At 44.0% G+C, this 27,962-nt stretch overlaps 3 protein-coding genes across 5 annotated transcripts in view; 2 read left to right on the top strand and 1 right to left on the bottom strand.

Moving 5' to 3' along the window:
• The window catches only part of FASTKD5 (FAST kinase domains 5), a 488,950-nt gene that overhangs the window by 7,094 nt on the left and 453,894 nt on the right, over positions 1-27,962 (top strand). The window contains exon 2 of the mRNA XM_050745660.1: positions 4,092-5,997. Coding sequence (XP_050601617.1) covers positions 4,282-5,997 — 1,716 coding nt within the window. The 5' untranslated portion in view covers positions 4,092-4,281. The remainder of the gene's footprint in view (positions 1-4,091; positions 5,998-27,962) is intronic.
• Positions 1-27,962, bottom strand: part of ITPA (inosine triphosphatase) — a 182,923-nt gene that overhangs the window by 77,148 nt on the left and 77,813 nt on the right. The window lies entirely within an intron of this gene.
• The window catches only part of UBOX5 (U-box domain containing 5), a 53,882-nt gene that overhangs the window by 7,101 nt on the left and 18,819 nt on the right, over positions 1-27,962 (top strand). The window lies entirely within an intron of this gene.

Here is a 27,962-nt window from a genome sequence, read left to right as displayed (position 1 = left end):
TTTTCATGTGTTGATGTCTGCCACACATTTATCTTGTAAACCAGCCTCCTAGACAGACATTCTGTTTTTTGCTTTACTATAGCACAGCTATTTTTTTTTTAAATGGGGCCTTTAAAGCTATTTTTTTTGGATCTACTTCTTTTTTTTTTTTTTTTAAAGACAGTCTCTCTCTTTCACCCAGGCTGCAATGCAGTGGTGTGATCTCAGCTCACTGCAACCTCGTCCTCCCAGATTCAAGTGATTCTCCTGCCTCAGCCTCTCAAGTAGCTGGGATTACAGGCGCACTACCATGCCCAGCTAATTTTTGTATTTTTAGTAGAGATGGGGTTTCGCCATATTGGCTAGGCTGGTCTCGAACTCCTGTCCTCAAGTGGTCCGCCCACCTTGGCCTCCCAAAGTGCTGGGATTATAGGCGTGAGCCATCGTGCCTGGCCAAGATCTACTTCCTAAAATGAGATGAAGACTACAGATTTGAACAGTGTATGGCTTTAGTTTCACATTGTGGTGGATTAAATTAAATTACAAATTTGAAAGTAGGTCTTCTTTTTTTGAGACGGAGTCTCGCACTGTCGCCCGGGCTGCAGTGCAGTGGCGCAGTCTCGGCTCTCTGCAACCTCTGCCTCCCAGGTTCAAGTGATTCTCCTGCCTCAGCCTCCTGAGTAGCGGGGATTGCAGGCAGCCGCCACCACGCCCGGCTAGTTTTTTGTATTTTTAGTAGAGACAGAATTTCACTATGTTGGCCTGGCTGGTCTTGAACGCCTGACCTCGTAGATCCACCCGCCTCGGCCTCCCAAAGTGCTGGGATTACAGATGTGAGCCACCGTGCCCAGCCAAAAGTAGGTCTTCTTAAAAGCCCTATTCTGTCAACTGGAGAGTTCTGTTACCTGCTTTCTCTGTCTTTTTGGTTCTTTGTTTTTTTGAGACAGAATCTCTGTCACCTAGGCTGGAGTGCAGTGGCACCATCTTGGCTCACTGCAACCTCCACTTCCCGGGTTCAAGCGACTCTTGTGCCCCAGCCCCCTGAGTGGCTGGGATTACACGCTCGCGCCATCTTACCTGGCTAATTTTTGTATTTGTAGTAGAGATGGGGTTTCACCATGATGGCCAAGCTGGTCTCGAACTCCTGACCTCAAGTGATCTGCCTGCCTTGGCCTCTCAAAGTGCTGGAATTACAGACATGAGCCACCACGCCTGACCATCCTGCTGTCTCTTTCGTTCCCACCTTTCCTGTGCTGTAGTATTAATTGAGTTTCCTAATGACTATTTTGAGATTTTGAGGACTATAATCTTCAATTATCATCTAAATATTAAAGAAAAACATTATTTTAGTACTATTTTTCTGTATTTTTTCTAATTTTAATTACATTTATTTATTTATTTATTTATTTTTAATTTTTTTTGTAGACAGCCTTGCTGTGTTGTTCAGGCTGGTCTCAAACTACTGGCCTCAAGCAATCCTTCTGCCTCAGCTTCCCAAAGTGTTGCGATTATAGGCGTGGCCAAGTTTTTCTAATTTTTTAAAAGCTGGCCATCTGCATTTATAGAAATAGTAGCGTATAGTAGAGATCAGCAAACTTTTTATGTAATGGACCAGACATGAAATATGCTTTGCAGGCTATACAATCTGCCACAGTTACACAGTTCTGCTCTTGTAGCAGGAAAGCAGACATAGACAATGTATAATGAATGGCCTAGCTATGTTCTGAAAAAATCTTGTTTACAAAAGCATGTGAAGAGCTAGATTTGGTTCTCAGGACATAGTCTGCTGACCCTTGATCTGAACCATACATTGAAATTTGGTGGGCAGAATGGTCCACAGGTGGTCAGGCATAGTGGCTGACACCTGTAATGCTAGCACTTCAGGAGGCCAAGGTAGGAGGATCACTTGAGCCCAGGAGTTTGAAACCAGCCTTGGCATTATTGTGAGACTCCATCTCCACACGCATACACACACACACACACACACACACACACACACACACACACACAAAAACTGGGTTTGGTAGTGTGCATCTGTGGTTTTTGCTACTCAGGAGGCTGAGGCTGAAGTGGGAGGATTGCTTGAGTCTGGGAGGTCAAAGCTGCAGTTATGCCACTATACTCCAACCTGGGTGACAGAGTGAGATTGTCTCAAAAAAGAAAAAAAGAATGGTCCACAAGCCACGGTAAAGAACCAAGTGTATAAAAATTTAGCGTGAGAGAATGCTACTGTGATTCACACAGAAATTCATACATATGTTCCTGCCATCTAGAGAAACCTGTGTAGCTGGGCTGCTGGAACAGAGCCACTGGCCTGCCCTGCTGTTCTTTGATGATGAACCAAATGATGATGTGCTGTGGGCTCTGGAAGAAAGTGGCTGACAGCAGAGTTGGGCAGGCATTTCAGAAAATCATTCTGGCACCCTTGGAACTTTTATGGAGTTTTCTGCAGCAACAGCTCTGTCTGGTACATCAGTTGACAACTCAGGTCTCCTTGGGTCTTGCTTGTCAGGCTTTGGCATTTAAGTGGAAAGAAAAAGAATAAGCATTAAGGAAAGCGAGAGCACAGCAGAATCAATTTCATAGTCTCTCATAGTTTCTGCCATGGGAGAAAAATGGGCATTATACTGCTCACAGGCAGAATAAAGACTCACTGGAAGCATTGCTAAGCTGCCTCCTCCAGAAGATGTCAGCGGGGCAGTTGTGTCAGTTGGTGTTCCCTGAACCCTGAGCCCAGCTTTGGGGTACTCTTTGCTTCCCACCCATGAAGTGAAAGTGAGTAGACTCTCAACCTGCTTTCTTCCTCCAAAATGAGTGAGTTTTTGAGTATTCTTTCTAATAACAGAATTACTCTGTAACTATGTAATAGTGACTCAAATTCTGTTATAAGCTTCCTGGAGAGGAGAATAGGCATCTTCTAAAAAGTACAAGAACAGGCCGGGCGCGGTGGCTCAAGCCTGTAATCCCAGCACTTTGGGAGGCCGAGACGGGCGGATCACGAGGTCAGGAGATCGAGACCATCCTGGCTAACACGGTGAAACCCCGTCTCTACTAAAAATTACAAAAAAAAACTAGCCAGGTGAGGTGGCGGGTGCCTGTAGTCCCAGCTACTCGGGAGGCTGAGGCAGGAGAATGGCGTGAACCCGGGAGGCGGAGCTTGCAGTGAGCCGAGATCTGGCCACTGCACTCCAGCCTGGGTGACAGAGCAAGACTCCGTCTCAAAAAAAAAAAAAAAAAAAAAAAAAAGTACAAGAACAGCATTAGAATGACAGAATTTTGGAATTAACAGTTTTGTACTATAAGAACAGGGAGGATGATCGTGGGTATAACTAATTAAACCTTTTTTTTTTTTTTTTTTTGAGATGGAGTCTCACTTTTTCGCCTAGGCTGGAGTGCAGTGGCACGGTCTTGACTCAACGCAACCTCTGCCTCCCGGGTTCAAGCGTCCTGCCTCAGCCTCCTGAGTAACTGGGATTACAGGTGTGTGCCACCACACCTGGGTAATTTTTTGTATCTTTAGTAGAGATGGAATTTCACCTTGTTGGCCAGGCTGGTCTTGAACTCCTGACTTCAAGTGATCTGCCTGTCTTGGCCTCCCAATTTGCTGGCATTACAGGCGTGAGCCACCGCACCCGGCCAACTAATTATCTCTTATACCAGATCCCACTTTTTACTTAGTGCTGTTAGCATAGCAGTTTTTATAAACATTCTTCAGGTAGGACCTATATGCCTTGATATCAAAGAGATAGAATGAATTGCTCATTTTTGTTCCCAGCCTTCTTTCTAGAAATCTGCCTTCCTTCTTCCTGTCAAATGTTAGCAGAGCACCGTCTCTTCTTTAGCTGTCACTGCTTGCCTTGTACAGTGAAGGAAGTCTGGTGAGCAGCAGTCCAGGAACTGCCCAGGGGTACCCTGGGTTGGGGGTTTTCCTAGGCCCTTACACAGAGCACACAATTTATCCTTGATATATGCTGTCATGTGGTTTGGGCATTTACTGGCATTGAACTTCCTTGAGTGGACAGTAGTGTAGTTTCAACCTGTTTTTTATAATGTGTAAATTTGGATGCTTTTATAGGTAGAAGCCACTCATTCTTCATCTACCCTTTTTTCAGTATCTGGCACCAATTCTGACCCAGTCATTTGTGATCCCTGGCTCTTGTGATATGCGGAAGATTTCCAGGCAGTTTTTGTGGAACACCTCCCCGTCCAGCTCTAATCAAGCACCATATAAACAAGAAATTGCCTGGTCAAACCTGTGAGGACTATATTCTGACTGCCAAAAAGATCAATACTGACACCAGAATGGCAGCTACTCTCAAGTCGTTAAAACTTTTAAGATACCGAGCACTTTGCAGTCCTTCTGCCTGTGGTGCAGCCCGAAGTGTATCATACTGGAATGTGAGCAGCAAACAGCATGGGGGACAGGACCCTCCAGAACACATTAGCCTCTGCCATTCTGCCAAAAGAGTTAAGAACATTTGTAGCACCTTCTCTTCTCGGAGGATCCTCACAACCAGCAGTGCCTGCCCAGGTTTGGAATTCAGCAAGACTTCTTCCTCTAAGGCCAGCACTTTGCAGCTGGACTCACCCAGGGCCACAAGAGTTGATGAAGAGGATGTAGAAGTTTTTGATTCCTTTGCAAACATCCGAGTTTTCCTACAGCTAAGACCAGAATACCGTGTTCACAGCTATAACGCATCCGAGACTTCTCAGCTCCTGTCTGTCTCAGAAAGTGAACTAATTTTGCACAAAGTCACAGTTTATCAGAATAAACTGCAGGCCCAAGTCATTGTTGATTATTTGTGTAAGCTGAGCTCTTTGCCTGCAGAGCAGCATCCTGTCTTGCTGCGCAGTACCAGCTTTGCTCTGCTCTGCCAGCTGAGTGTGAAGAAGATACAGCTCTTTGATACCCAAGATCTGATCAATGTTTTGAAAGCTTTTGTCATTTTAGGAATCCCTCACTTCCATTCAATGCTAGATGTGTATGAGACCAAATGTTGCCATCAAGTATGGGAGATGAGTATGGATCAGCTCCTTTTGGTGGCTGATCTCTGGAGGTACTTAGGCCGCAAAGTACCTCGGTTTTTAAACATTTTTTCTAGTTATCTTAATTTGCACTGGAAAGATCTATCCTTGTCTCAGCTTGTTCACTTAATTTATGTTATAGGTGAAAATCGTCAGGTATCCCAGGACCTAATGCAAAAATTGGAATCATTGATCCTTAAATATATAGATTTGATCAATTTAGAGGAGGTTGGTACCATCTGTTTGGGGTTCTTTAAATCAAAGACTAGTCTCTCTGAATTTGTCATGCGGAAAATTGGAGACTTGGCTTGTGCTAACATGCAGCATCTGAGTAGTCACGCCTTAGTGAATATTGTTAAAATGTTCCGTTTCACTCATGTGGATCACGTCAATTTCATGAAGCAGCTTGGAGAGATTGCTCCTCAGCGAATTCCTTCACTGGGAGTTCAAGGTGTCATGCACCTGACTCTCTACTGCTCGGCCTTACGCTTCCTGGATGAAGGAGTAATGAATGCGGTGGCTGCGTCTTTGCCTTGTAGAGTGGCACACTGTCGAAGTAAAGATGTTGCCAAGATTCTGTGGTCATTTGGAACTCTGAATTATAAGCCACCCAATGCAGAAGAATTTTACTCCAGCCTGATAAATGAGATTCACAGAAAGATGCCTGAATTCAACCAGTACCCAGAACACCTGCCCACCTGCCTGCTGGGCCTGGCATTTTCAGAGTACTTTCCAGTAGAGTTAATTGATTTTGCTCTCAGTCCAGGGTTTGTCAGGTTAGCTCAGGAGAGAACCAAGTTTAACCTCATTAAGGAACTGTATACCCTCGATGGTACAGTTGGCATTGAGTGTCCAGATTACAGAGGCAATCGTCTTAGTACTCACCTTCAGCAAGAGGGGTCTGAATTTCTGTGGAATTTAGCAGAGAAGGATATGAACTCAAAGCCTGAATTCGTAGAAACTCTCTTTTTACTTGAGACCATGTTGGGGGGGCCCCAGTACGTCAAGCACCATATGATTTTGCCTCATACCCGATCTTCTGACTTAGAGGTCCAGCTTGATGTTAACCTGAAGCCATTACCATTTAATAGAGAAGCCACACCAGCTGAAAATGTAGCCACATTAAGGCTTAAGCATGTGGGAGTCAGCCTTACAGATGATTTGATGAATCAGTTACTAAAAGGGAAAGCAAGAGGACATTTCCAGGGCAAAACTGAGTCAGAGCCTGGGGAGCAGCCCATGGAGTTAGAGAATAAGGCAGCTGTACCTTTGGGGGGCTTCCTTTGCAATGTAGCAGATAAATCAGGGGCCATGGAGATGGCTGGCCTGTGCCCCTCAGCCTGCATGCAGACCCCACGAATGAAGCTGGCTATTCAGTTCACAAACAGGAACCAATATTGCTATGGCTCCAGGGATCTCCTTGGACTGCACAGTATGAAGAGGCGGCAGCTGGCTCGGCTTGGCTACCGTGTGGTAGAGTTATCCTACTGGGAATGGTTCCCACTACTGAAACGAACTCGCTTAGAAAAGTTGGCATTTCTTCATGAGAAAGTATTCACCTCTGCTCTCTGAAGGGCATTTAGGGGCATTTCTATGACAAAGCTGTAGGTGTATACTGTACCAGGTGTTGCAAAATGATTATAAAAGCCAGAATGTAAGTTTGGCAATAAAATAGTCTATTGAGGAGACTTAGTTGTGTCCAAGGCAGATTAGAGCTAGTGTATGTTACTGTGAATTGTAATGTAGTTGGATTGTACAAATTGCTGCAAATGTATACATATTACTCTTAGTAAATAATAAACATCTTAATATGTCCTACGGTCAAGTAAGTCCTTGTTGGATTTTTCTTTCTGTTTACCAGCCTTATGTCACAGAGTTTTTAGAATAAAAGTATAGTCAGACATTGTGTAAAGCCAATTTTTAAAAATTTTATTCTTTTCTGGAGACCCCCCCCACCCACTCACAGATATTTTTATTGTTTTTCTTTTTAAGCCAGTTTTTTTGTTTGCTTTTTGAGACGGAGTCTTGCTCTGTTGCCCGGGCTGCAATGCAGTGGCATAATCTCAGCTCACTGCAACCTCCGTCTCCTGGGTTCAAGCAATTCTCCTGCCTCAGCCTCATGAGTAGCTGAGACTACAGGCATGTACCACCACTCCTGGATAATTTTTGTATTTTTAGTAGAAACGGATTTTCTCCAGGTTGGCCAGGCTGGTCTCGAACTCCTGACCTCAGGTGATCCGCCTGCCTTGGCCTCCCAAAGTGCTGGGATTACAGGTGTGAGTCACCACGTCCGGTTTTTTTTTTTTTGTTTTTTTGTTTTTTTTGAGACGGAGTCTCCCTCTGTTGCCCAGGTTGAAGAGCAATGGCGTCATCTTGGCTCCCTGCAAGCTCTGCCTCCCAGGTTCAGGCAGTTCTCCTGCCTCAGCCACCTGAGTAGCTGGGGTTACAGGCGCCTACCACCACGTCCACCTAATTTTTGCAGTTTTAGTTGAGATTTCACCATGTTGTCCAGGCTGATCTCACACTCCTGACCTCAGGTGATCCACCCACCTCGGCCTCCCAAAGTGTTGGGATTACAAGCATGAGCTGCCACAGCTGGCCTATACCTTGTTTTAAAATAAGAATCTCATGCTGGACGTGGTGGCTCACGCCTGTTATCTCAGCACTTTGGGAGGCCAAGGTGGGAAGATTGCTTGAGTCCAGGACTTTGACACCAGCCTGGCCAATATAGTGAGACCTTGCCTCTGCAAAAAATATAGCAAATTAGCCAGGCATGGTGGTGTGCTCCCGCAGTCCTAGCTACTCACGAGGCTGGGGTGGGAGGATCTCTTGAGCCTGGGAAGTTGTGGCTGCAGTGAGCTGAGATGGCACCACTGACCTTCAGCCTGCACGACAGAGCAAGACCCTAACTCAAAAAAAAAAAAAAAAGGCGGGGGGACCAAGTGTGGTGACTCAGGTCTGTAGTCCCAGCACTTTGGGTAGCTGAGGCAGGCTGATCTCTTGAACCCAGGAGTTCCAGACCAGCAACATGGCAAAACCCCATCTCTACTAAAAATACATAAAAGTAGCTGGGCATGGTGATGTACACCTGTAGTCCCAGCTACCTGGGAGGCAGAGGTGGGAGGATCACCATAGCTTAGGAGGTCGAGACTGCAGTGAGCCGTGATTGTGCCACTGCACTCCCACCTGGCTGACAGAATGAGACCCTGTCAAAAACAAAAAAGCTCTCATAGCTTCACTTACATTTCAGGATTTTTCCTCCAATACATCATTTCACATGCTCTAAAATTAAAATTCTTATTCTTGTTTAGATGTGATTGATTGTCCTTAGTTGCTGATTCTTTTTGCTTTAAAGAGCCATTTCAGAATTAGTGAACTTAAAATTTTTTCCTGGCTCCCTCTTCCACATTTCTACTTGTCTTGCATAAACTCCCCCTACCCTCCTCATATTTTTCTTAAAACTGGACCTAGAAGAATAGAATTACATAAGCACCTGTTGGGCTAGTGGTTCCCAAGTCTGATGCTTAGGCAGAATGGTTTTCATGGCAGTTAGCTCAGATGAGAAGGAAACATGCTACTTGTTATATTAGGAAGTCCAGTGGGATTCAGGTTTGGTTGTGTTAGAGCACAAACTTAAGGAGATTGTGTATATATAAGAAACATAATATAGGTCACAGATACAATATATGTGATTTGCAAATAGTTTCTCCCATTCTGTGAGTTGTGTTCACTTTCTGTTTTTAATGTTGTTGAAGCCCAATTTATTATTTTTTCTTTTGTTGCTTGTGCTTTTGGTATCATATTTAAGAAACCATCACCAAATCCAAGGTCAGGGAGATTTACCCCTATGTCTTTTCTGATAGTTTGAGCTCTTTACATTTAGGTCTTTGATCCACATTGAGTTAATTTTTATATGTAGCATGAGGGAATAGTCCAACTTCATTCTTTTGCATGTGGGTATCTAGTTGTCCCAGTATCATTTGTTGAAGAGAATATTCTTTCCCCGTTGAATGGTTTTGGCATCTGTGTCAAATCAATTGACCGTACATGTGGGGGGTTATTTATGGATTTTTATTTCTATTCCATTCATCTATTCTTATGCCAAGTCCACACAATTGGGAGGTATGAGTCCTCCAACTTGGTTATTTTTCAATATTGTTTTAGCTACTCATGGTCCTTGCACTTCCATGGGAATTTTAGGATCAGTTTGCCCATTTCTGCAAGAAAAGCCATCGGGCTTTTGATAGGGACAGTACTGAATCTCTAGTTTGCTTTGGGGAATGTTGCCATCTTAACATTATTAAGCCTTCTAATCCATAATCATGGTATATCTTTTAATTTATTTAGATTTTTAATTCTTTCAGGAATGTTTTATAGTTTTCAGTGTATAAATCTTACATTTTCTTAGTTTTTTGTTTTGTTTTGTTTTGTTTTGTTTGATATAGGGTCTTGCTCCAGCAGCCAGGCTGGAGTGCAATGATGTGATCGTAGCTCAATGCAGACTCAAATCCTGGGCTCAAGCAATCCTCCAACCTCAGCCTCCCAAGTAGCTGGTACTACTACAGGTGCACGGCATCATAACCGGCTAATTTTTCTTTGTTGTTGTTGTTTTGAGACGGAGTCTTGCTCTGTCACCCAGGCTGGAGTGCAGTAGCACGATCTCAACTCACTGCAAACTCCGCCTCCCAGGTTCAGGCAGTTCTCTGCCTAGCTTCCCGAGTAGCTGGGATTATAGGCCCCTGCCACCACACCCAGCTAATTTTTTGTATTTTTAATAGAGGCAGGGTTTCATCATCTTGGCCAGGGTGGTCTTGAACTCCTGACCTCGTGATACACGCACCTCGGCCTCCCAAAGTGCTGGGATTACAGGTGTGAACCACTGTACCCGGATGTTAAATTTATTCCTAATTATTCTTTTTTGTGCTATTGTAGATGCAATTGTTTTTAAAACTTCTTTTATGAATTATTAATTGTGAGTGTTTAGAAATACAGATGATACACCGGGCGTGGTGGCTCACACCTGTAATCCCAGCACTCTGGAAGGCTGAGGCGGGCAGACCACTTGAGGCCAGGAGTTTGAGACCAGCCCGGCCAACATGGTGAAACCTGTCTCTACTAAAACAACAAAAATTAGCTGGACATGGTGGCACACACCTTAGCAACTCAGTAGACTGAAGCATGAGAATCACTTGAGCCCAGGAGGCAGAAGTTGCATTGAGTTGAGATCATGCCACTGCACTCTAGCCTGGATAACAGAGCCAGAGACTCTGTCTCCAAAAAAAAAAAAAAAAAAAAAAAGACGGATGATTTAACCTGCTATTGTGCTTAATATTCATTTGTTAGCCCTAATAATTTTTTTGTTGTTGTGTGAATTCTTCAGAATTTCTTGTATAGGCTTGTTTCATCTATGAATACAGTTTTATATCTTCTTTTCCATTTTGGATTCCTTTTTTTTCTTTTTTCTTGCTTTATTGCTTTGGTTGGAACTTCTAATAAGATGTTGAATACAAACAATGAAAGTAGGCATCTTTGTCTTGTTCTGGATCTTAGGGGAATGTTTCCAGTCTTTCACCCACCATTGGATATATACATATACTTTTCTTTCTTTATTTTTTCTTTTTTTTTTTTTGAGACAGAGTTTCTCCCTGTTGCCCAGGCTGGAATGCAGTAACGTGATCTCTGCTCACTGCAGCTTCTGCCACCAGGGTACAAGCGATTCTGATGCCTCAGCCACCCAAGTAGCTGGGATTACAGGAGTGCGCCATCACGCCCGGCACCTTTTTTTTTTTTTTTGAAACAGAGTCTCACTCTGTCACCCAGGCTGGAGTATAGTGGCACGCTTTCAGCTCACTGCAACCTCTACCTCTCAAATTCAAGAGATTCTCCTGCCTCAGCCTTCGTAGTAGCTAGGATTATAGGCACCCACCACCAGGCCCAGGTAATTTTTTTTGTATTTTTAGTAGAGACAGTGTTCCACCAAGTTGGTCAGGCTGGTCTCGAACTGCTGACCTCAGGTGATCTGCCCACCTTGGAGTCCCAAAGTGCTGGGATTACAGGCGTAAGCCACCATGCCCGGCCAATTTTTTTTGAATTTTTAGTAGAGATGGGGTTTCACCATGTTGGCCAGGCTGGTCTTGAATTCCTGGCCTCAAGTGATCTGCCCACCTCGGCCTCCCTGAGTGCTGGGATTATGGGTGTAAGCCACCAATCCTGACCTCTTTTTTTTTCTCTTTTTTTCTTTTTAAGACTGTCTCACTCTGTTGCCCATACTGAGAGTGCAGTGGCACTGTCATAGCTCACCACAGCCTTGACTTCCTGGATTCAGGTGATCCTTTTGCCTCAGCCGTCCAGGTAGCTGAGGCAAAAAAAAAGAAAAGAAAAAGGGTCTCACTCTGTTGCCCAGGCTCAAGTGATCCTCCTGCCTCAGCCTTCCAAGTAGCTGGAACCACCTGTGGGCACACTACCACATCTAGCTAATTTTTTACATTTTGTAGAGCAGAGTCTTTCTATGTTGCTAAGGCTGGTCTTGAATTCTTGGGCTCAAGCATTACTCCTGCTTCAGTCTCTCAAAGTGTTGGGATTACAGGCATGAGCCACCACTCCCGGCTGAGTATGATGTTAACTATGGGTTTTTTATAAACCTTTTATCATGTTGAGGAAGTTATTTTTTATTTTTATTTATTTATTTTTTTGAGATGGAGTTTCGCTCTTGTTGCCCAGGCTGGGGTGCAATGGCGTAATCTCGGCTCACCACAACCTCTGCCTCCCAGGTTCAAGCGATTCTCCTGCCTCAACCTCCCAAGTAGCTAGGATTACAGGCATGTGCCACCCATGGCTAATTTGTATTTTTAGTAGAGACGGGGTTTCTCCATATTGGTCAGGCTGGTATCAGAAACTCCCGATCTCAGGTCATCCACCCGCCTCGGCCTGCCAAAGTGTTGGGATTACAGGTGTGAGCCACCACACCGGGTGAGGAAGTTATTTTTTATTCCTAGTTTGCTGAGTGTCCAATAAATATAATATGCAGCAAATACTCTTTATTTTAAAAATTTTTTCAGCACATACCACCTTTTGGATTAAGTGAACATTCTTTATTTTTATTTGTTAAATCTGGCAACTGGCCGGGTGTGGTGGTTTACGTCTATAATCCCAGCACATTGGGAGGCTGAGGCGGGCGGATCACCTGAGGTCAGGAGTTCAAGACTAGCCTGTCCAACATGTTGAAACCCCGTCTCTACTAAAAATACAAAAATTAGCCGAGCATGACGGCACGTGCCTGTAATCCCAGCTACTCAGGAGGCTGAGGCAGGAGAATCACTTGAACCCAGGAGGCAGAGGTTGCAGTGAGCTGAAATTGTGCCACTGCACTCAAGCCTGGGCAACAGAGCGAGACTCGGTCTAAAAAAAAAAAATCTGACAACCCTAAAAAAGTAGAGGGGAGATGGGGAGGGGAGTAGGGGCAGCAAGGGCAGCAGAAAAACAAACTGTTAGTACTATGCTCAGTACCTGGGTGACATGATTATTTGTACCCCAAACCTCAAGCATCATGCAGTATACCCAGGTAACAAACCTGCACATGTGTCTCCTGAATCTAAAATAAAAGTTGAAAAAAAAAAAAAATCTGGTAACCCTAAGAAGGATGCAACATTAAACCAGCGTGGTTTTTTGTTGGGTGAATTGGCAGAAGAGACTTAAATGTGTTTACATGTTGAAGATAGGTTTCAGTAGTTAGAGATAAGTTGAAAATTCAGGAGAGAAGCAAGAAAAGATGGAGTGGGCCATGGAGGAGAGGGAAAGGGTTAGGGTCAGGTTGTATGTTGGAGAGACTGGCCACCTCACCTGGGTTCCCATAGAATTTTGCTGACGCTGTTGTTAAGGTGCTGAGTAAATGTTATAAAAACCTTTGTAGATCTTGTTTTGAGACTGAGTCTCTTAGGGGAAAGACTGCTTATCTGTTCCTCGTTTTGAGCCTATATGTTTCTTAAAAGTAAAAACTGGGCCGGGTACAGTGACTCACTCCTGTAGTCCCAGCACTTTGGGAGACCAAGGCGGGCGGATCACCTGAGGTCAGCAGTTCGAGACCAGCCTAGCCAACATGATGAAACCCCATCTCTACTGAAAATACAAAAATCAGCTGGGCATGGTGGTGTGTACCCATAATCCCAGCTACTCAGGAGGCTGAGACAGGAGAATTGCTTGAGCCTTGGAGGCGGAGGTTGCAGTGAGCTGAGATTGAACCATTGCACTCTAGCCTGGGTGACAGAGTGAGGCTCTGTCTCAAAAAAAAAAAAAAAAAAAAAAAAAAAAAGTAAAAACTGAGGCCAAGTGTGGTGGCTCAGCACTTTGGGAGGCTGAGGTGGGCAGATCACAAGTTCAGGAGTTTGAGACCAGCCTGGCCAACATGGTGAAACCCCATCTCTACTAGAAATTTAAAAAATGGCTGGACATGGTGGTGCGTGCCTATAATCCCGGCTACTCAGGAGACTGAGGCAGGAGAATCGCTTGAACCCAGGAGGTGGAGGTTGCAGTGAGCCAAGATCGTGCCATTGCTCTCCAGCCTGGCTGACACAGTAAGACTCCATCTCAAAAACTAAAAATAGGTTGGGCACAGTGGCTCACGCCTGTAATCCTAGCACTTTGGGAGGCCAAGGTGGGTGAATCACCTGAGGTCAGGAGTTTAAGACCAGCCTGGCAAACATGGTGAAACCTCATCTCTACTAAAAATACAAAAAAATTAGTCAGGTGTGGTGGTGGGTGTCTGTAATTCCAGCTACTCGGGAGGCTGAGGCAGGAGAATCGCTTGAACTCAGGAGGTAGAGGTTGCAGTGAGCCGAGATCGCACCATTGCACTCCAGCCTGGGCAACAAGAGTGAAACTCTTGTCTCAAAAATAAATAAATAAATAAAAATTAAAAATAAATAAAGAGTAAAAACTGTGTCTACTTGTGCCTAGCACAGTGCCTTGCACGTTAAGCCCTTAGAGGGTGATTTGGCTCCATGTGATATAAAACTGCACGCTTCTTTGGGGCTCTCACCTGTGTTCTGGTCTTTTTGCACACCTCTCACTGGTGGGTAACTGGGATGGACTGGGACAACTGTCTTTCATTTTAACCAGTTCTAAGAAAAAGGCACATGAGTCAAACTTTTTTCATGGATGGACAGGTAACTCAATTTAGAAATTATAAGAAGTATTGCACTTCTTTAAAAGCTGAAGTGCCCAATTTATGAAATTGCTCAGTGCATTGGTTTTCCACCCACTCTTTGAGGTGAAATGCTTTTCTCTTACTTGACAGGTAATCTTTTCTTCTTTTTTTCCCTCTGTAACCTGTTTAAGCCTAGTCTTTAAAATATGTGTGTCTGCCAGGATTACTTTTCATTACATCTCTGTGAGACTCAAAGTCAGATTGTATAATGCTGCTGTGGTAACTTTGTAGGCTGAAGGAAGCTGGATGCTGAGGTGTTCAGAAAGTGTCATGGTCACCTTATTCTGTTCTAAATTACCTTCCTCACTTCCCTACCACCAGGTTCTGAACCTCAACAGCAAAAACAAAAGGTTTGTTTGGTTGCTTCAAGCTCCAAGGAAGCACAGACAACAACCTTCCAGACAGGGCAACCAACTCTTCCAAGTTTGCCCAGGACTTTCCTGGATTTAGCACCAAAAGTACCATGTTCTGGAAAACTCCTTAGCTGTGGGTATACCAAAGACAGTTGGCCACTCAACTCCTGGATCCCTTCTTGGCCCTTCCCTTACACTTCCGTTTCTGAGCCCTAGTACTGGCAGCTGCAAAAAGTACTCTGAACATAAATCTCAGTCTTCTCTGCTGTCATCCTGAGACCTCAGGCATACATCAACTTTCAATACATAAAAGGAAAAAAAGAACAAGTTATCCCACCAGCCTGGTACGTCGGATATTTAAATTTCTGCATGCCCCCCATTACCTCTCCAACTATTTGTGTATACATCTTCCTAGATGTAGATTTTTTTTTTTTTTTTTTTGAGACGGAGTCTCACTCTGTCGCCCAGGCTGGAGTGCAGTGGCCAGATCTCAGCTCACTGCAAGCTCCGCCTCCCGGGTTTACACCATTCTCCTGCCTCAGCCTCCTGAGTAGCTGGGACTACAGGCGCCCACCACCACGCCCGGCTAGTTTTTTGTATTTTTTAGTAGAGACGGGGTTTCACCGTGTTAGCCAGGATGGTGTCGATCTCCTGACCTCATGATCCGCCCGTCTCGGCCTCCCAAAGTGCTGGGATTACAGGCTTGAGCCACTGCGCCCGGCCCCCTAGATGTAGATTTTAAACAAATGTTTGATCATAATACTTTCATAATACTTTTTTTTTTTTTTTTTTTTTGAGACAGAGTCTCCCTTGGTGGCCCAGGCTGGATGGAGTGCAGTGGTGTGATTCTGGCTCACTGCAGCCTCCGCCTCCCAGGTTCAAGCCATTCTCTCACCTCGGCCTCCTCAGTAGCTGGGACTACAGGTGTGCGCCACCACGGCTGGCTAATTTTTGTATTTTTAGTTGCAATAGTGTTTCACCATGTTGGCCAGGCTTGTCTCAAACTCTTGACCTCAAGTGATCTGCCCGCTTTGACCTCCCAAAGTGCTGGATTATAGGTGCGAGCCACCACGCCCAGCCTATATATGCTTTTGCATTTTCCTACATGTATTTATCATTTAAGTGACATGAATGTCAAGACTAAACGTGTCTCTCAAGTTTGTTTCTTACAATGTGGGCAGTGAGCTTTACTGGAGTCTTCGGTGAAGGCTTAGATCTGGGTGAAAAATTTCAAGACTTCTCTGGAAGTAGAGTATTTGGATTTATAAGATAAAATACTTTTTATTTTATTTTATTTTTTGAGACAGAGTCTTGCTCTGTCACCCAGGCTGGAGTGCAGTGGCACAATCTCCACTCACTGCAAGCTCCGCTGCCTCCCGGGTTCACGCCGTACTCCTGCCTCAGCCTCCCTAGAAGCTGGGACTACAGGCGCCCGCCACCACACCTGGCTAATTTTTTTGTATTTTTAGTAGAGACACGGTTTCACCGTGTTCGCCAGGATGGTCTCGATCTCCTGACCTCGTGATCCGCCGGCCTCAGCCTCCCAAAGTGCTGGGATTACAGGCGTGAGCCACCACGCCTGGCCAAGATAAAAGACTTTTTAAAGGATAACATGAAATTCTTGTGATAAAAGTGTTCTATATCAACTACGGTTGTGATTACCCAACTTTGCACAGAGTAAAATTGCATTGAACTAATTAGATAGGCACACACAAATGAACGCATGCAGGCCTGGTGAAATCTGAAAATTGGTGGATCATTATCAGTACCAGTAGGCTGGTTATGAAGTTCTAGTATAGCTATGCAAGATGTTACAGCCAGGCATGGTGGCTCACGCCTGTAATCCCAACACTTTGGGAGTCTGAGGTGGGTAGATCACCTGAGGTCAGGAGTTCAAGACCAGCCTGGCTAACATGTTGAAACCCCGTCTCTACTAAAAATACAAAAAATAGCTGGGCGTGGTAGCGGGCGCCTGTAATCTCAGCTACTCAGAAGACTGAGACAGGAGAATCACTTGAACCCAGGAGGCGGAGGTTGCAGTGAGCCGAGATCATGCCACTGCACTCCAGCCTGGGCAGCAAGAGCGAAACTCCGTCTCAAAATAAAAAAAGATGTTACTGTTGGGGGAAACTGAGTAAAGGGTATGAAAGGGTATGTGGGATCTCTCTGTATTGTTTTTTTTTTTTTTTTTTTTTTTTTTTTTGAGACGGAGTCTCGCTCTGTCGCCCAGGCTGGAGTGCAGTGGCGCGATCTCGGCTCACTGCAAGCTCTACCTCCCGGGTTCACGCCATTCTCCCGCCTCAGCCTCCGAGTAGCTGGGACTACAGGCGCCCGCCACCACGCCCGGCTAGTTTTTTGTATTTTTAGTAGAGACAGGGTTTCACCATGTTAGCCAGGATGGTCTCGATCTCCTGACCTCGTGATCCACCCGCCTCGGCCTCCCAAAGTGCTGGGATTACAGGCTTGAGCCACCGCGCCCGGCCCTCTCTGTATTGTTTCTTAAGAACTACACATGAGTCTACAATTATCTTTAAAAGTTTAATTAGATCTTTTAAAAATAAACAATTTATGGTTGGGTGTGGTGGCTCACGTCTGTAATCCCAGCACTTTGGGAGGCCGAGGCAGGTGGATCACTTGAGGTCAGAAGTTCGAGACCATCCTGGCTAACATGGTGAAACCCTGTTTCTACTGAAAATGCAAAAATTAGCCAGGCATGGTGGCTCACACCTGTAGCCCTACCTACTTGGGAGACTGAGGCACAAAAATTGCTTGAACTTGGGAGGTGAAGGCTGCAGTGAGCCGAGATCGCCCCACCGCACTCAAGCCTGGGCATCAGAGTGAGACACTGTCTCAAAAAATAAAAATAGGGGCTGGGCGCAGTAGCTCAAGCCTGTAATCCCAGCGCTTTGGGAGGCCAAGGTGGGCAGATCACGAGGTCAGGGGATCGAGACCATCCTGGCTAACACGGTGAAACCCCATCTCTACAAAAAAAAATACAAAAAATTAGCTGGGCGTGGTGGCGGGTGCCTGTAGTCCCAGCTACTCAGGAGGTTGAGGCAGGAAAATGGCGTGAACCCAGCAGGTGGAGCTTGCGGTGAGCCAAGATCACACCACTGCACTCCAGCCTGGGTGACAGCGAGACTCTATCTCAAGAAGTAATAATAATAATAATAATAATAATAAGGCCGGGCACTGCGGCTCACGCCTGTAATCCCAGCCCTTTGGGAGGCCCGAGACTGGTGGATCACTTGAGGTCAGGAGTTCGAGACCACCCTGGCCAACGTGGGGAAATCCCGTCTCTACTAAAAATGCAAAAATTTAGCTGAGTGTGAGGGCGCGTGCCTGTAATCCCAGCTACTTGGGAGGCTGAGCTGGGAGAATTGCTTGAACCTGGGAGGCGGAGGTTTCATTGAGCCGAGATTGTGCCACTGCACTGCAGCCTGGGTGACAGACAGAGACTCTGTCTCAAAAAAATAAATAAATAAATAAACAATTTCTTAGAAAGTAACTTTGAAATCCTTGTGAGATGCTCAGTAATGCATTATACATAGTTCATTTTCCTCCTTTTAAAGAATGCCCCTCCCTCAAAAAGAAAGAAAAGAAAAGAATAAAAAGAGAAAAACTAAAGGAAGAAAATGCCAAAGGAAAAACTGAGATTACCAGTTTATTCCTAAGTGGTTAGTACCTTGGTACTCATCTTTGATGTCTTCAGGAAGCCGTTTGCAAGGAACCCCTCATGTAGTACAGAAAAGACAGTGGGGAACACATCAGCCAGAGAAAAGTGAAACCTCTTAAAGGGTGAATTGCCTTTAAGTGGTTCAGAATTGCTGTTGTCATCTAGGAGGTTAATAGCAGACTTTTCATTAGTGTCATTTCTCTCTCTGATTATTAGCCTTCGATGACTTACTTCTGACCAGTAGCTTTCAAACTTTTTTTTTTTTAAACTACAACCTTTAGTAAGAAATAACTTTTACATCAAAACCCCAAATGAATAAATGCGTGTGTTTGTGTGTTCACATATATATGTAACTGAAACAAAACTTTCACAAAACAGTGTTCACCCTTATATGTGGTACATGCTGATATTTTCTATTCTACTTAATTTTTAAAAATACTAGTTATGGCTCAGTAATTTAAGTTCTTAATTCTCAACCTGCAATTTGGAGAAACACTACCTCAGCCCGCTAAGTGAAGTAGTCTAAACTTTTTAGCATGACATTCAAGGCCTTCCTCATCTAGCTCCATTTGCCTACCCATCGCTGGCTCCCACTCCACCTCTATAGCTAAGTGGCATTTTCAGCATTTCTTGAACCAGCCTCACACTTCCCTCCTCTGTGCCTTGACACTTACTGATCCCTTTCCCCAGATCTCCTTCCCTTTTGTTCATGTTCTCACCTCTTGGCTCCTGTAGTCTACAGTCTGTGGTAGCATTAGTATGGAGTGTCTGTCGCTCTTCAGAGTTGTCCATGAGATCAGGCATGTGTCCTAGTCATCCTAAGTTCACATGTTACTCTGTGAATTCTCCCCTGAGTTGACCAATGTTTTGGCCAAAACTTTTGACCAATGTTTAAAAAAATTTTTTTTAATGAAGTCACAATAATAAATACATTTTATATTAGATGAAGTGCATGCATTCATTAAATATATTTGTACAAAACTGACTGAAACAATTTCATGACATATCCATACTATTTGCACCTTCATATTTTGTATTCTTTTCTAGTTATTTCTTTTCTTTAACCCATTACTTGATTCCAAAAACCACAGATTGAAAAACATTGATCTAGGTCATCTTTCCTCACTCTGTCATCTGCAGAAAGCTCTGTTACCTTTATATTGTATTACGTGTGTGTATATATATATATATATATATTTTTTTTTTTTTTCTTTTTTTGAGACGGTGTTTCGCTCGTGTTGCCCAGGCTGGAGTACAGTGGCACAGTGTTGGCCAAGTGCAACCTCCACCTTCTGGGTTCAAGTGATTCTCCTGCCTCAGCCTCCCAAGGATCTGGGATTACAGGCACCCACCACCACACCGGGCTAATTTTTGTATTTTTAGTAGAGATGGGATTTCACCATATTAGCCAGGCTGGTCGTGAACTCTTGACCTCAGGTGATCCGCCTGCCTGGCCTCCCAGAGTGCTGGAATTACAGGCATGAGCCACCGCACCCGGCTTTTTTTTTTTTTGAGACAGGGTCTTGCTCTGTTACCCAGGCTGGAGTGCAATGTTGGGACCTTAGCTCACTGCAACCTCCACCTCCTGGGTTCAAGACTATGTTCTATTATATAATCACTGTTAGAAAGAAGTCTTTATTGTTTCAAGACTCACAGAGAAGACCGTTCATTTCATTTCTTTTTGTTCCCACAAGAAGATTTGTAGAGAATGTTTATTGCAGCATTTTTTTCATAGTAAAAAAATTTTAAACAATGTAAGTAATAGGGCAATGGAGAAACTGTTTTAGTTGTACAATTAAATATGAGGAAATTAAAATGAATACACCAGATACAAACATTTCAGTATGGAAAACCTTAATATAATGCTTAATGGAAAAGCAAGTTGCAAGATGATACACATATTATCATTAAGGTATATTAAAATACATGACTACTATATGTTGTTTGTATATATATGCATACCTATACTGATTTGAATGACAGACAACATTAGATAAAGCTTACCTCAGCCGGGCACAGTAGTTCACACCTGTAATCCCAACACTTTGGGAGGCCAAGGTGGGTGGATTGCCTGAGCTCGGGAGTTGGAGAACAGGCTGGGCAACATGGCGAAACCCCATCTCTACCAAAAAAAAAAAAGCCAAAAATTAGCCTGATGTGGTGGTGCATGCCTGTAGTCGCAGATACTCAGGAGGCAGAGGTAGGAGGATACCCATCACTGGAGCCCTGGAAGTCGAGGTTGCGGTGAGCCGAGATTGCACCACTGCACTCCGGCCTGGGCGTGGGCGTGACAGCCTGCTTCCCCCACCAAAAAAAAAAAAAAAAAAAAAAAGAAGAAGAAAGGAAAAATGAAAGAGCTTACCCCTTGGCAAAAAGGGAGAGGAAATAGGATAGGTGCTGGGTTTTGTTATCTTTCAAATATTGCTTTTAACACTGAAATCAGAAGCAAACATAGCAAAATGTTAACATTTGCTAAGTCTAGGTGGTAGGTACAAGAGTGTCTACTATTTTATATTCTTTTTTTTTCTTATAAACCTGTATTGCCATCTTAGAATGCCATTATTACCTGTCTCCAAGCTACTTCTCTGAAAGCAGGGCACATTAGCCATGATCTGAGGTTTTAGATTAAGTTATGCTCAAGCCTTGTCTTTCTTGTACTTAGATGCCACATCTGGCTATGCTTTGTAAGTATTTACTAGACAGTGTTTGCAGTGAGTTCAAGTTACATGGCCATTTCCTCAGCAGGACAGGGGAGGCAGTCTTTCTGGGCTAGGCTGTTTGCATTTTCATGTGTTGAGCCATTATTGTTTTTCTGGATTAAGTGTTAAGGCAGGAGGCATCTGACCTTAAAAGTTCAGGGTATTGGAACAAGATAGATGATAAGATTATACCTGTTAAAGACTTTGATAGCAACCAGGGTCTTACGGAATCCTACTGTTTGGACATCACCATTTCCCACAGAAACAGATATCATTTGTAAGATTTTTTTTTTTTAAATCTGCCATTCTCCTGTGACAGCACACTCATTTGTTTCAATTTGCATATTTCAATTTGATCTCCAGTCCTGAGTTGTTTTCTATCACTTTTCCCCCAATCATTCTTTATTATCATTAATTCTTTTAATTTTTTTTTTTTTTTTTTTTTGTACAGACCGGGTCTCACTATGTTGCCTAGGCTAGCCTTGAACTTCTGACCTCAAGCAATCCTCCTACCTTGACCTCCCAAAGTGCTGGGAATTTATAGGTGTACACTACCCCACCCAGCCATTTCTTTTTTTTTTTTTTTTTTTTTTGCGACAGTCCCGCTCTGTCACCCACGCTGGAGTGCAGTGGTGCCATCTTGGCTAACTGCAACCTCCACCTCCAGGGTTCCAGCAGTTCTCCTGCCTCAGTCTCCCAAGTAGCTAGAATTACAGGCACCTGCCACCACACCCGGATAATTTTTTGTGTTTTTATTAGAGACGGGGTTTCACCATGTGAGCCAGGCTGGTCTGGAACTCCTGACCTCAACTGATCTGCCCACCTCAGCCACCCAAAATGCTGGAATTACAGGCATGAGCAGTCACGCCCGGCTTCACCCAGCCATTTCTTTGTTATTATTATTATTAATACACCTTATAATTTAGAGCAATTTAGACTTACATAAAAATTAAGCATTATTAATGCTGTTAACATCTTAGTGTGGTGTATTTCTTATAATTAATGAGCCAATATTGATAAATTATTATTAAGTTTATACTTTAAGTTTCATTCTTTGTGCTGTATAATTCTTTGTGTTTTGTTTTTGTTTTTGTTTTGTTTTGAGACAGGGTCTCGCTCTGCCGCCTAGGCTGGAGTGCAGTGGCACGATCTCGGCTCACTGCAGCCTCTGCCTCCTGCGCTCAAGTGATTCTCCTGCCTCAGCCTTCAGAGTAGCTGGGATTACAGGCATGCGCAACCATGCCCGGCTAATTTTTGTATTTTTAGTAGCATCGGGGTTTTGCCATGTTGGCAAGGCTGGTCTCAAACTCCTGGCCTCAAGTGATCCTCATGCCTTGGCCTCCCAAAGTGCTGGGATTACAGATGTGAGCCACCACGCCCAACCTTTTTTTTTTTTTTTTTGAGACAGTGTCTCACTCTATTGCCCAGGCTGGAGTGCAGTGGCTCGATCTTGGCTCAGTCAACCTCTGCCTCCCATGTTCAAGCGATTCTTCTGCCTCAGCCTCCCCAGCAGCTGGGATTACAGCCACCCACCACCTTGCCCGGCTAATTTTGTATCTTTAGTAGAGATGGGGTTTCATCATGTTGACAGTCTGATCTCGAACTCCTGACCTCAAGTTCTTTGCCCACCTTTGCCTCCCAAAGTGCTGGGATTATAGGTTTGAGCCACCATGCCCAGCCTGTGTTGTATAATTCTATAGGTTTTGAATTATAGATTTTGAATATATAGGTTTTGAAATGTATAATGTCATGTATCTACCATTACAGTGTAATACAGAATAGTTTCACTGCCACTTCATTTTTATCTCTATACTCCAGTGCCTAGTACAGGGCTTGCAAATGTTCCATGAATGTGTAATAATATCCCATCTAAAATTAAATATGAGCAAAATAAATTCAGTAGTACAGTACATTTAAAGAATAATTTGCCACAACCAAATAGAATCTCTCCTGGGAATAAAAAGGATGGTTTAAAATTAGAAAAATGTGTTAATATATCCCATTAGTCTGTCAGATAAGATAAATAATAAAAGACAATATATAGAGAAAAATCAGAATTCAGAGCATACTCCTGACTTTCAAAAATATGAAAATTAGAATGCTTTATTAACATAAAGATGATATTTCAATTAACAATCAACATTTAGGCCGGGCACAGTGGCTCAAGCCTGTAATCCCAGCACTTTGGGAGGCCGAGACGGGTGGATCACGAGGTCAGGAGATCGAGACCATCCTGGCTAACATGGTGAAACCCCGTCTCTACTAAAAAAATACAAAAAAACGGCCGGGCGCGGTGGCTCAAGCCTGTAATCCCAGCACTTTGGGAGGCCGAGGCGGGTGGATCACGAGGTCAGGAGATCGAGACCATCCTGGCTAACATGGTGAAACCCCGTCTCTACTAAAAATACAAAAAACTAGCCGGGCGTGGTGGCGGGCGCCTGTAGTCCCAGCTACTCGGAGGCTGAGGCGGGAGAATGGCGTGAACCCGGGAGGCGGAGCTTGCAGTGAGCCGAGATCGCGCCACTGCACTCCAGCCTGGGTGACAGAGTGAGACTCCGTCTCAAAAAAAAAAAAAAAAAAAAAAAAAAAAAAAAATACAGAAAAACTAGCCGGGCGTGGTGGCGGGCGCCTGTAGTCCCAGCTACTCGGGAGGCTGAGGCAGGAGAATGGCGTAAACCCGGGAGGCGGAGCTTGCAGTGAGCCGAGATCGCGCCACTGCACTCCAGCCTGGGTGACAGAGTGAGACTCCGTCTCAAAAAAAAAAAAAAAAAAAAAAAAAAAAAAATACAGAAAAACTAGCCGGGCGTGGTGGCGGACGCCTGTAGTCCCAGCTACTCGGGAGGCTGAGGCAGGAGAATGGCGTAAACCCGGGAGGCAGAGCTTGCAGTGAGTTGAGATCCGGCCACTGCACTCCAGCCTGGGCGACAGAGCAAAACTCCGTCTCAAAAAAAAAAAAAAAAAACAAAAAAAAACGGTCAACATTATGTTCAAAGAGAGACATTTTCTTTTTCTTTTTTTCTTTTTTTTTTTTGAGATGGAATCTTACTCTGTTGCCCAGGTTGGAATGCAGTGGCATGATCTCGGCTCACTGCAACCTCTGTTTCCTGGGTTCGAGCGATTCTTCTGCCTCAGCCTCCAGAGTAACTGGGGCTACAGGCTCGCACCACCATGCCTGGATAATTTTTGTATTTTTCATAGAGACTGAGTTTATCATATTGGCCAGGCTGGTCTTGAACTCCTGACCTTGTGATCTGCCCGCCTCGGCCTCCCAAAGTGCTGGGATTACAGGTGTAAGCCACCGCACCAAGCCCAAAGAGGCATTTTCTAATGGGCACAAACGAGGATGGCAACTGTCTTACTTTTTGTGTAATTCCGGAAGTTCTAATTAATGCAGTAAAATGAGAGACAGAAATAAGAGTTACCATTTTGTGAAAGGAATTCTCATTATTATCAAGATAATAGGATTGGAAAAAAAAAACACAAACAAACTGAAAATGTGTTAAAATCAATAAGAGTTCAATAAGACAGCTGAACATATAATAAAGATACCAAAGTGAAAAGCTTTCCTATATAGCAATGACCAGTTAGAAAAATTAATGGGTTAAGAAGAACCTTTCATAAATAGCAACCTTAACTAGAAATATGTAGGACCCCTTAAGTTAAAAAGTCAAAATTGTACTAAGACCAAAGGGAAAAAAAATGACAAAAATCTACTTAAGATTCTTATCTTAATGTAGTAGTAAAAAGTTGCAAACAAGTTGGGTTTGGTGACCCATACATGTAGTTCCAGGTACTTGGGGCACTCAAGCAGGAGGATTGCTTGAGCTCAGGAATTTGAGACTGTGGTGCACTGTGATGGCGCCTGTGAGTAGCCACCGCACTCCAGCCTGGGCAACAGAGCGAGACTCCATCTAAAAAAAAAAAAAAAAAAAAAAAAAAAAAAAATGTAAACAGCCTAAATGTCTCCCAAAAGGAGAATTATTTATGCCCTCTGCTCCACCCTCTTTTTTTTTTTTTTTTTTTTTGGAGACAGGATCTCACTCTGGAGTACAGTGGTATGATCATAGCTCACTGTAGCCTCAAACTCCTGGGGTCAAGCCATACTCCTGAGTAGCTGGGACTATGGACACATTGCACCATGCCCAGCTAATATTTTTAAAATTTTTTGTAGGCTGGGCACGGTGACTCACGCCTGTAATCCCAGCACTTTGGGAGGCCAAGACAGGCGGATCACGAGGTCAGGAGATCGAGACCATCCTGGCTAATGCAGTGAAACCCCGTCTCTACTAAAAATACAAAAAATTAGCTGGGCGTGGTGGCGGGCGCCTGTAGTCCCAGCTACTCAGGAGGCTGAGGCAGGAGAATGGCGTGAACCCGGGAGGCGGAGCTTGCAGTGAGCCGAGATCTTGCTACTGCACTCCAGCCTGGGCTACGTGCGAGACTCCGTCTCAAAAAAAAAAAATTTTTTTTTTGTAGAAGTGGCATCTCACTTTGTTGCCCAGGCTGGTCTCAAATTTCTGGCCTTAAGCAGTCCTCCTGCCTTGGTCTCCCAGAGTACTTGGATCATAGGTATGAGCCCCTGTGCCCAGCCTATTTATACCCCACGTCGTTCCAAAATTATTTTAAGCTACCTTTCATATTGTACTCTATTACACAAAAATAAATAATTCAGGCAGGAAGAAATGTGAGGGATGGGCCACAGATTTTATTCGGAGCTTTCTAGCAGCCAGAGTCAAGAAGGAATGTGATCCATCTTCATACCATAAAATATTGAATTGCTTGCGATAAACAACTCTTCTAGTACTGAGACCAAAGAGAAAATTTTCTTATGGGTCTCCAAGAGAGGATACCATATAGAACAGACAATGATCATTTGGTCCACTAAACAAAACAGTAACTGACTTTATAGAGCTGTTTCTTATTGAAGTTCCTTGTCACACAGTGCCAGTGAGCAGCTTTGTGAAGAGTATTTGCAGGGGGTGGTGAGGTTGGTGATGGTTGTGGCTGGGATGAACATGAGGATAGGCTGGTGCACTGGTCTGAGGGTCAGCTCAATGGAGTGGTATATTTTAGAGATTATGGTTCTCACCTGATATGTTCTGCTACCGTGGTGTCCTATGAATCTTCACAAGTTGGCCACTGAATTTTTATCAATGTGTTACATTTATTTTTGCAGCTGGTGAGGATCAAAACTGCTAAGAAATCTGTCAGATAGTGGTGTGTGGGATAAGATCTGCAGCAGCCACGAGGAGTGCCAGGCAAGAGGCAAGAAAAGCCACTTAGACCAGCACCAAGGAGTGTGTAACAGGGGCTGGAATGAACTCTGTTCTGTAAATGTTCCCTCAACTTACATTTTGATGAGTGCTGTGGAGAGCAGGTAGTCTGTGTTTGGTCAGGGTTAGGTCCATATGCTTTTGTAGTTGACTGGGGTAGTTGACAGTCCCTGAGGCAGGTGGAGAAGCCTCATGAGCTGAGATGCTTGAACAGAAGGCTGACTCACTTCCACACAGAGGTGGGAAGAAGTAGCTAAGGGCATACCAAGATTTTCCTTAACTTCAGGTCTGATCTAACACATGTTGGAAAGGGCAGTCAAGGTTTCCACATCTCTGTATCTTAGAGCATAATAGCCACATTTTAGTCTAGAAGAACTCTTATTTTATTTTAATTTATTTTATTTTTTGAGACAGGGTCTCACTGGCACTCAGGCTGGAGTACAGTAGTAGCACAGTCATAACTCAGTGTAACCTTGCACTCCTGGCCTCAAGTGAACCTCTTGCCTCCGCCTCCCAAGTAGCTAGGACTAGAAGTGTGCACCACCACACCTAACTAATCTTTTTATTTTTTTGTAGAGACGGGGTCTTGCTGTGTTGCCCAGGCTGATCTCAAACTCCTGGGCTCATGTGATCCTCTCACCTTAGCCTTCCAAAGTGTTCGGTTTATAGATGTGAGCCACTCTGCCTGGCTTTGTTTTTTCTTGACTGTCTGTCAGGGCCAAGAGGGGAAGAGGGAACTGCCTGGGACAGTGAAAATAAAACCCTGTCAAGTCCTAGAGCCCCCTAACCTCAGCCATCTGCTGGCGGCCAGCGCCATTCTGCTTTTGCCTGTCTCTAGTGTCATCATCTATGTCAGTAGCGTATTATCTGCTTTCCTTTGGCATCCTAGGCTTGCTTTTCCAAGGAGGAACATTTTATTTCGTTGGTTTGGCTGTATATTTATTTTAATGGTTCTATATTCAATTAAAGTGAATGGCTTAATTTTACTTTTAAAACAAACTGACAGGAAGCTACTGTGCTAGTTGGGCAGGGAAGCTGGGGGAAATGCTGCTCTAAATGAGTTCTGGTGTCCTGCCTTAAAAGAAATAACTGTAGGGGTTCTGAGGATATTTGCAGACACAATGCATCAGATACGTCATTCATTTTTACTTATTGTGGAGAACACGAAAGGTATCAGAAGCCTGGAGACATTGTTAATATAATCTTTCAGAAAAAGAATTGTAGAAACTTTAGTCCATGTGGATTCCAGGCCATATTCTAAAATTCTCTGGCAAAGCAAAGGTGTGTGTGCCTCAAAGTGGGAAGCACTAGGAGTTTCAACACAGGCTCACAAAGAGCAGGAGACTTTAGGCCAGGGGCTCTCTACCCCATGAGATTCATGTTACTTCTATCACGATGAACTTAAAGCCAAATAGTATAACCTACTTATGTACACATGCTAATGTGTGTAGGTCCACACACACATACACACCCTTCCCCCACCACACACAGAATGCCCTAACAGTACTGTAAAGGAAAAAATTTTAGGTATGATAATAAAATTTATTCTCATGTATAAATGTTTGGGTGTGACCATATTAGAAGGCATAAAGAAATATTCAGAAGCTTTTACCATCATGCAGGAGCATGTGGAATGCAGACTGCTACAAATGCAGACTGGCTGAGGTGGAGAGCTTTGCTCTCAGTGATGTGATTTTCAGAAATGGTGGGCATCTCTTTGTAAAGGTCTGAACAAAACCAAGTATGACCTTCCTT

Source organism: Macaca thibetana, chromosome 10 (genome assembly GCF_024542745.1).
Source record: "Macaca thibetana thibetana isolate TM-01 chromosome 10, ASM2454274v1, whole genome shotgun sequence".
In the NCBI taxonomy this organism is placed as follows: domain Eukaryota; kingdom Metazoa; phylum Chordata; class Mammalia; order Primates; family Cercopithecidae; genus Macaca; species Macaca thibetana.
The sequence above is the reverse complement of the archived record's forward strand: the minus strand, read 5'-3'. Positions and strand labels throughout refer to the sequence as shown.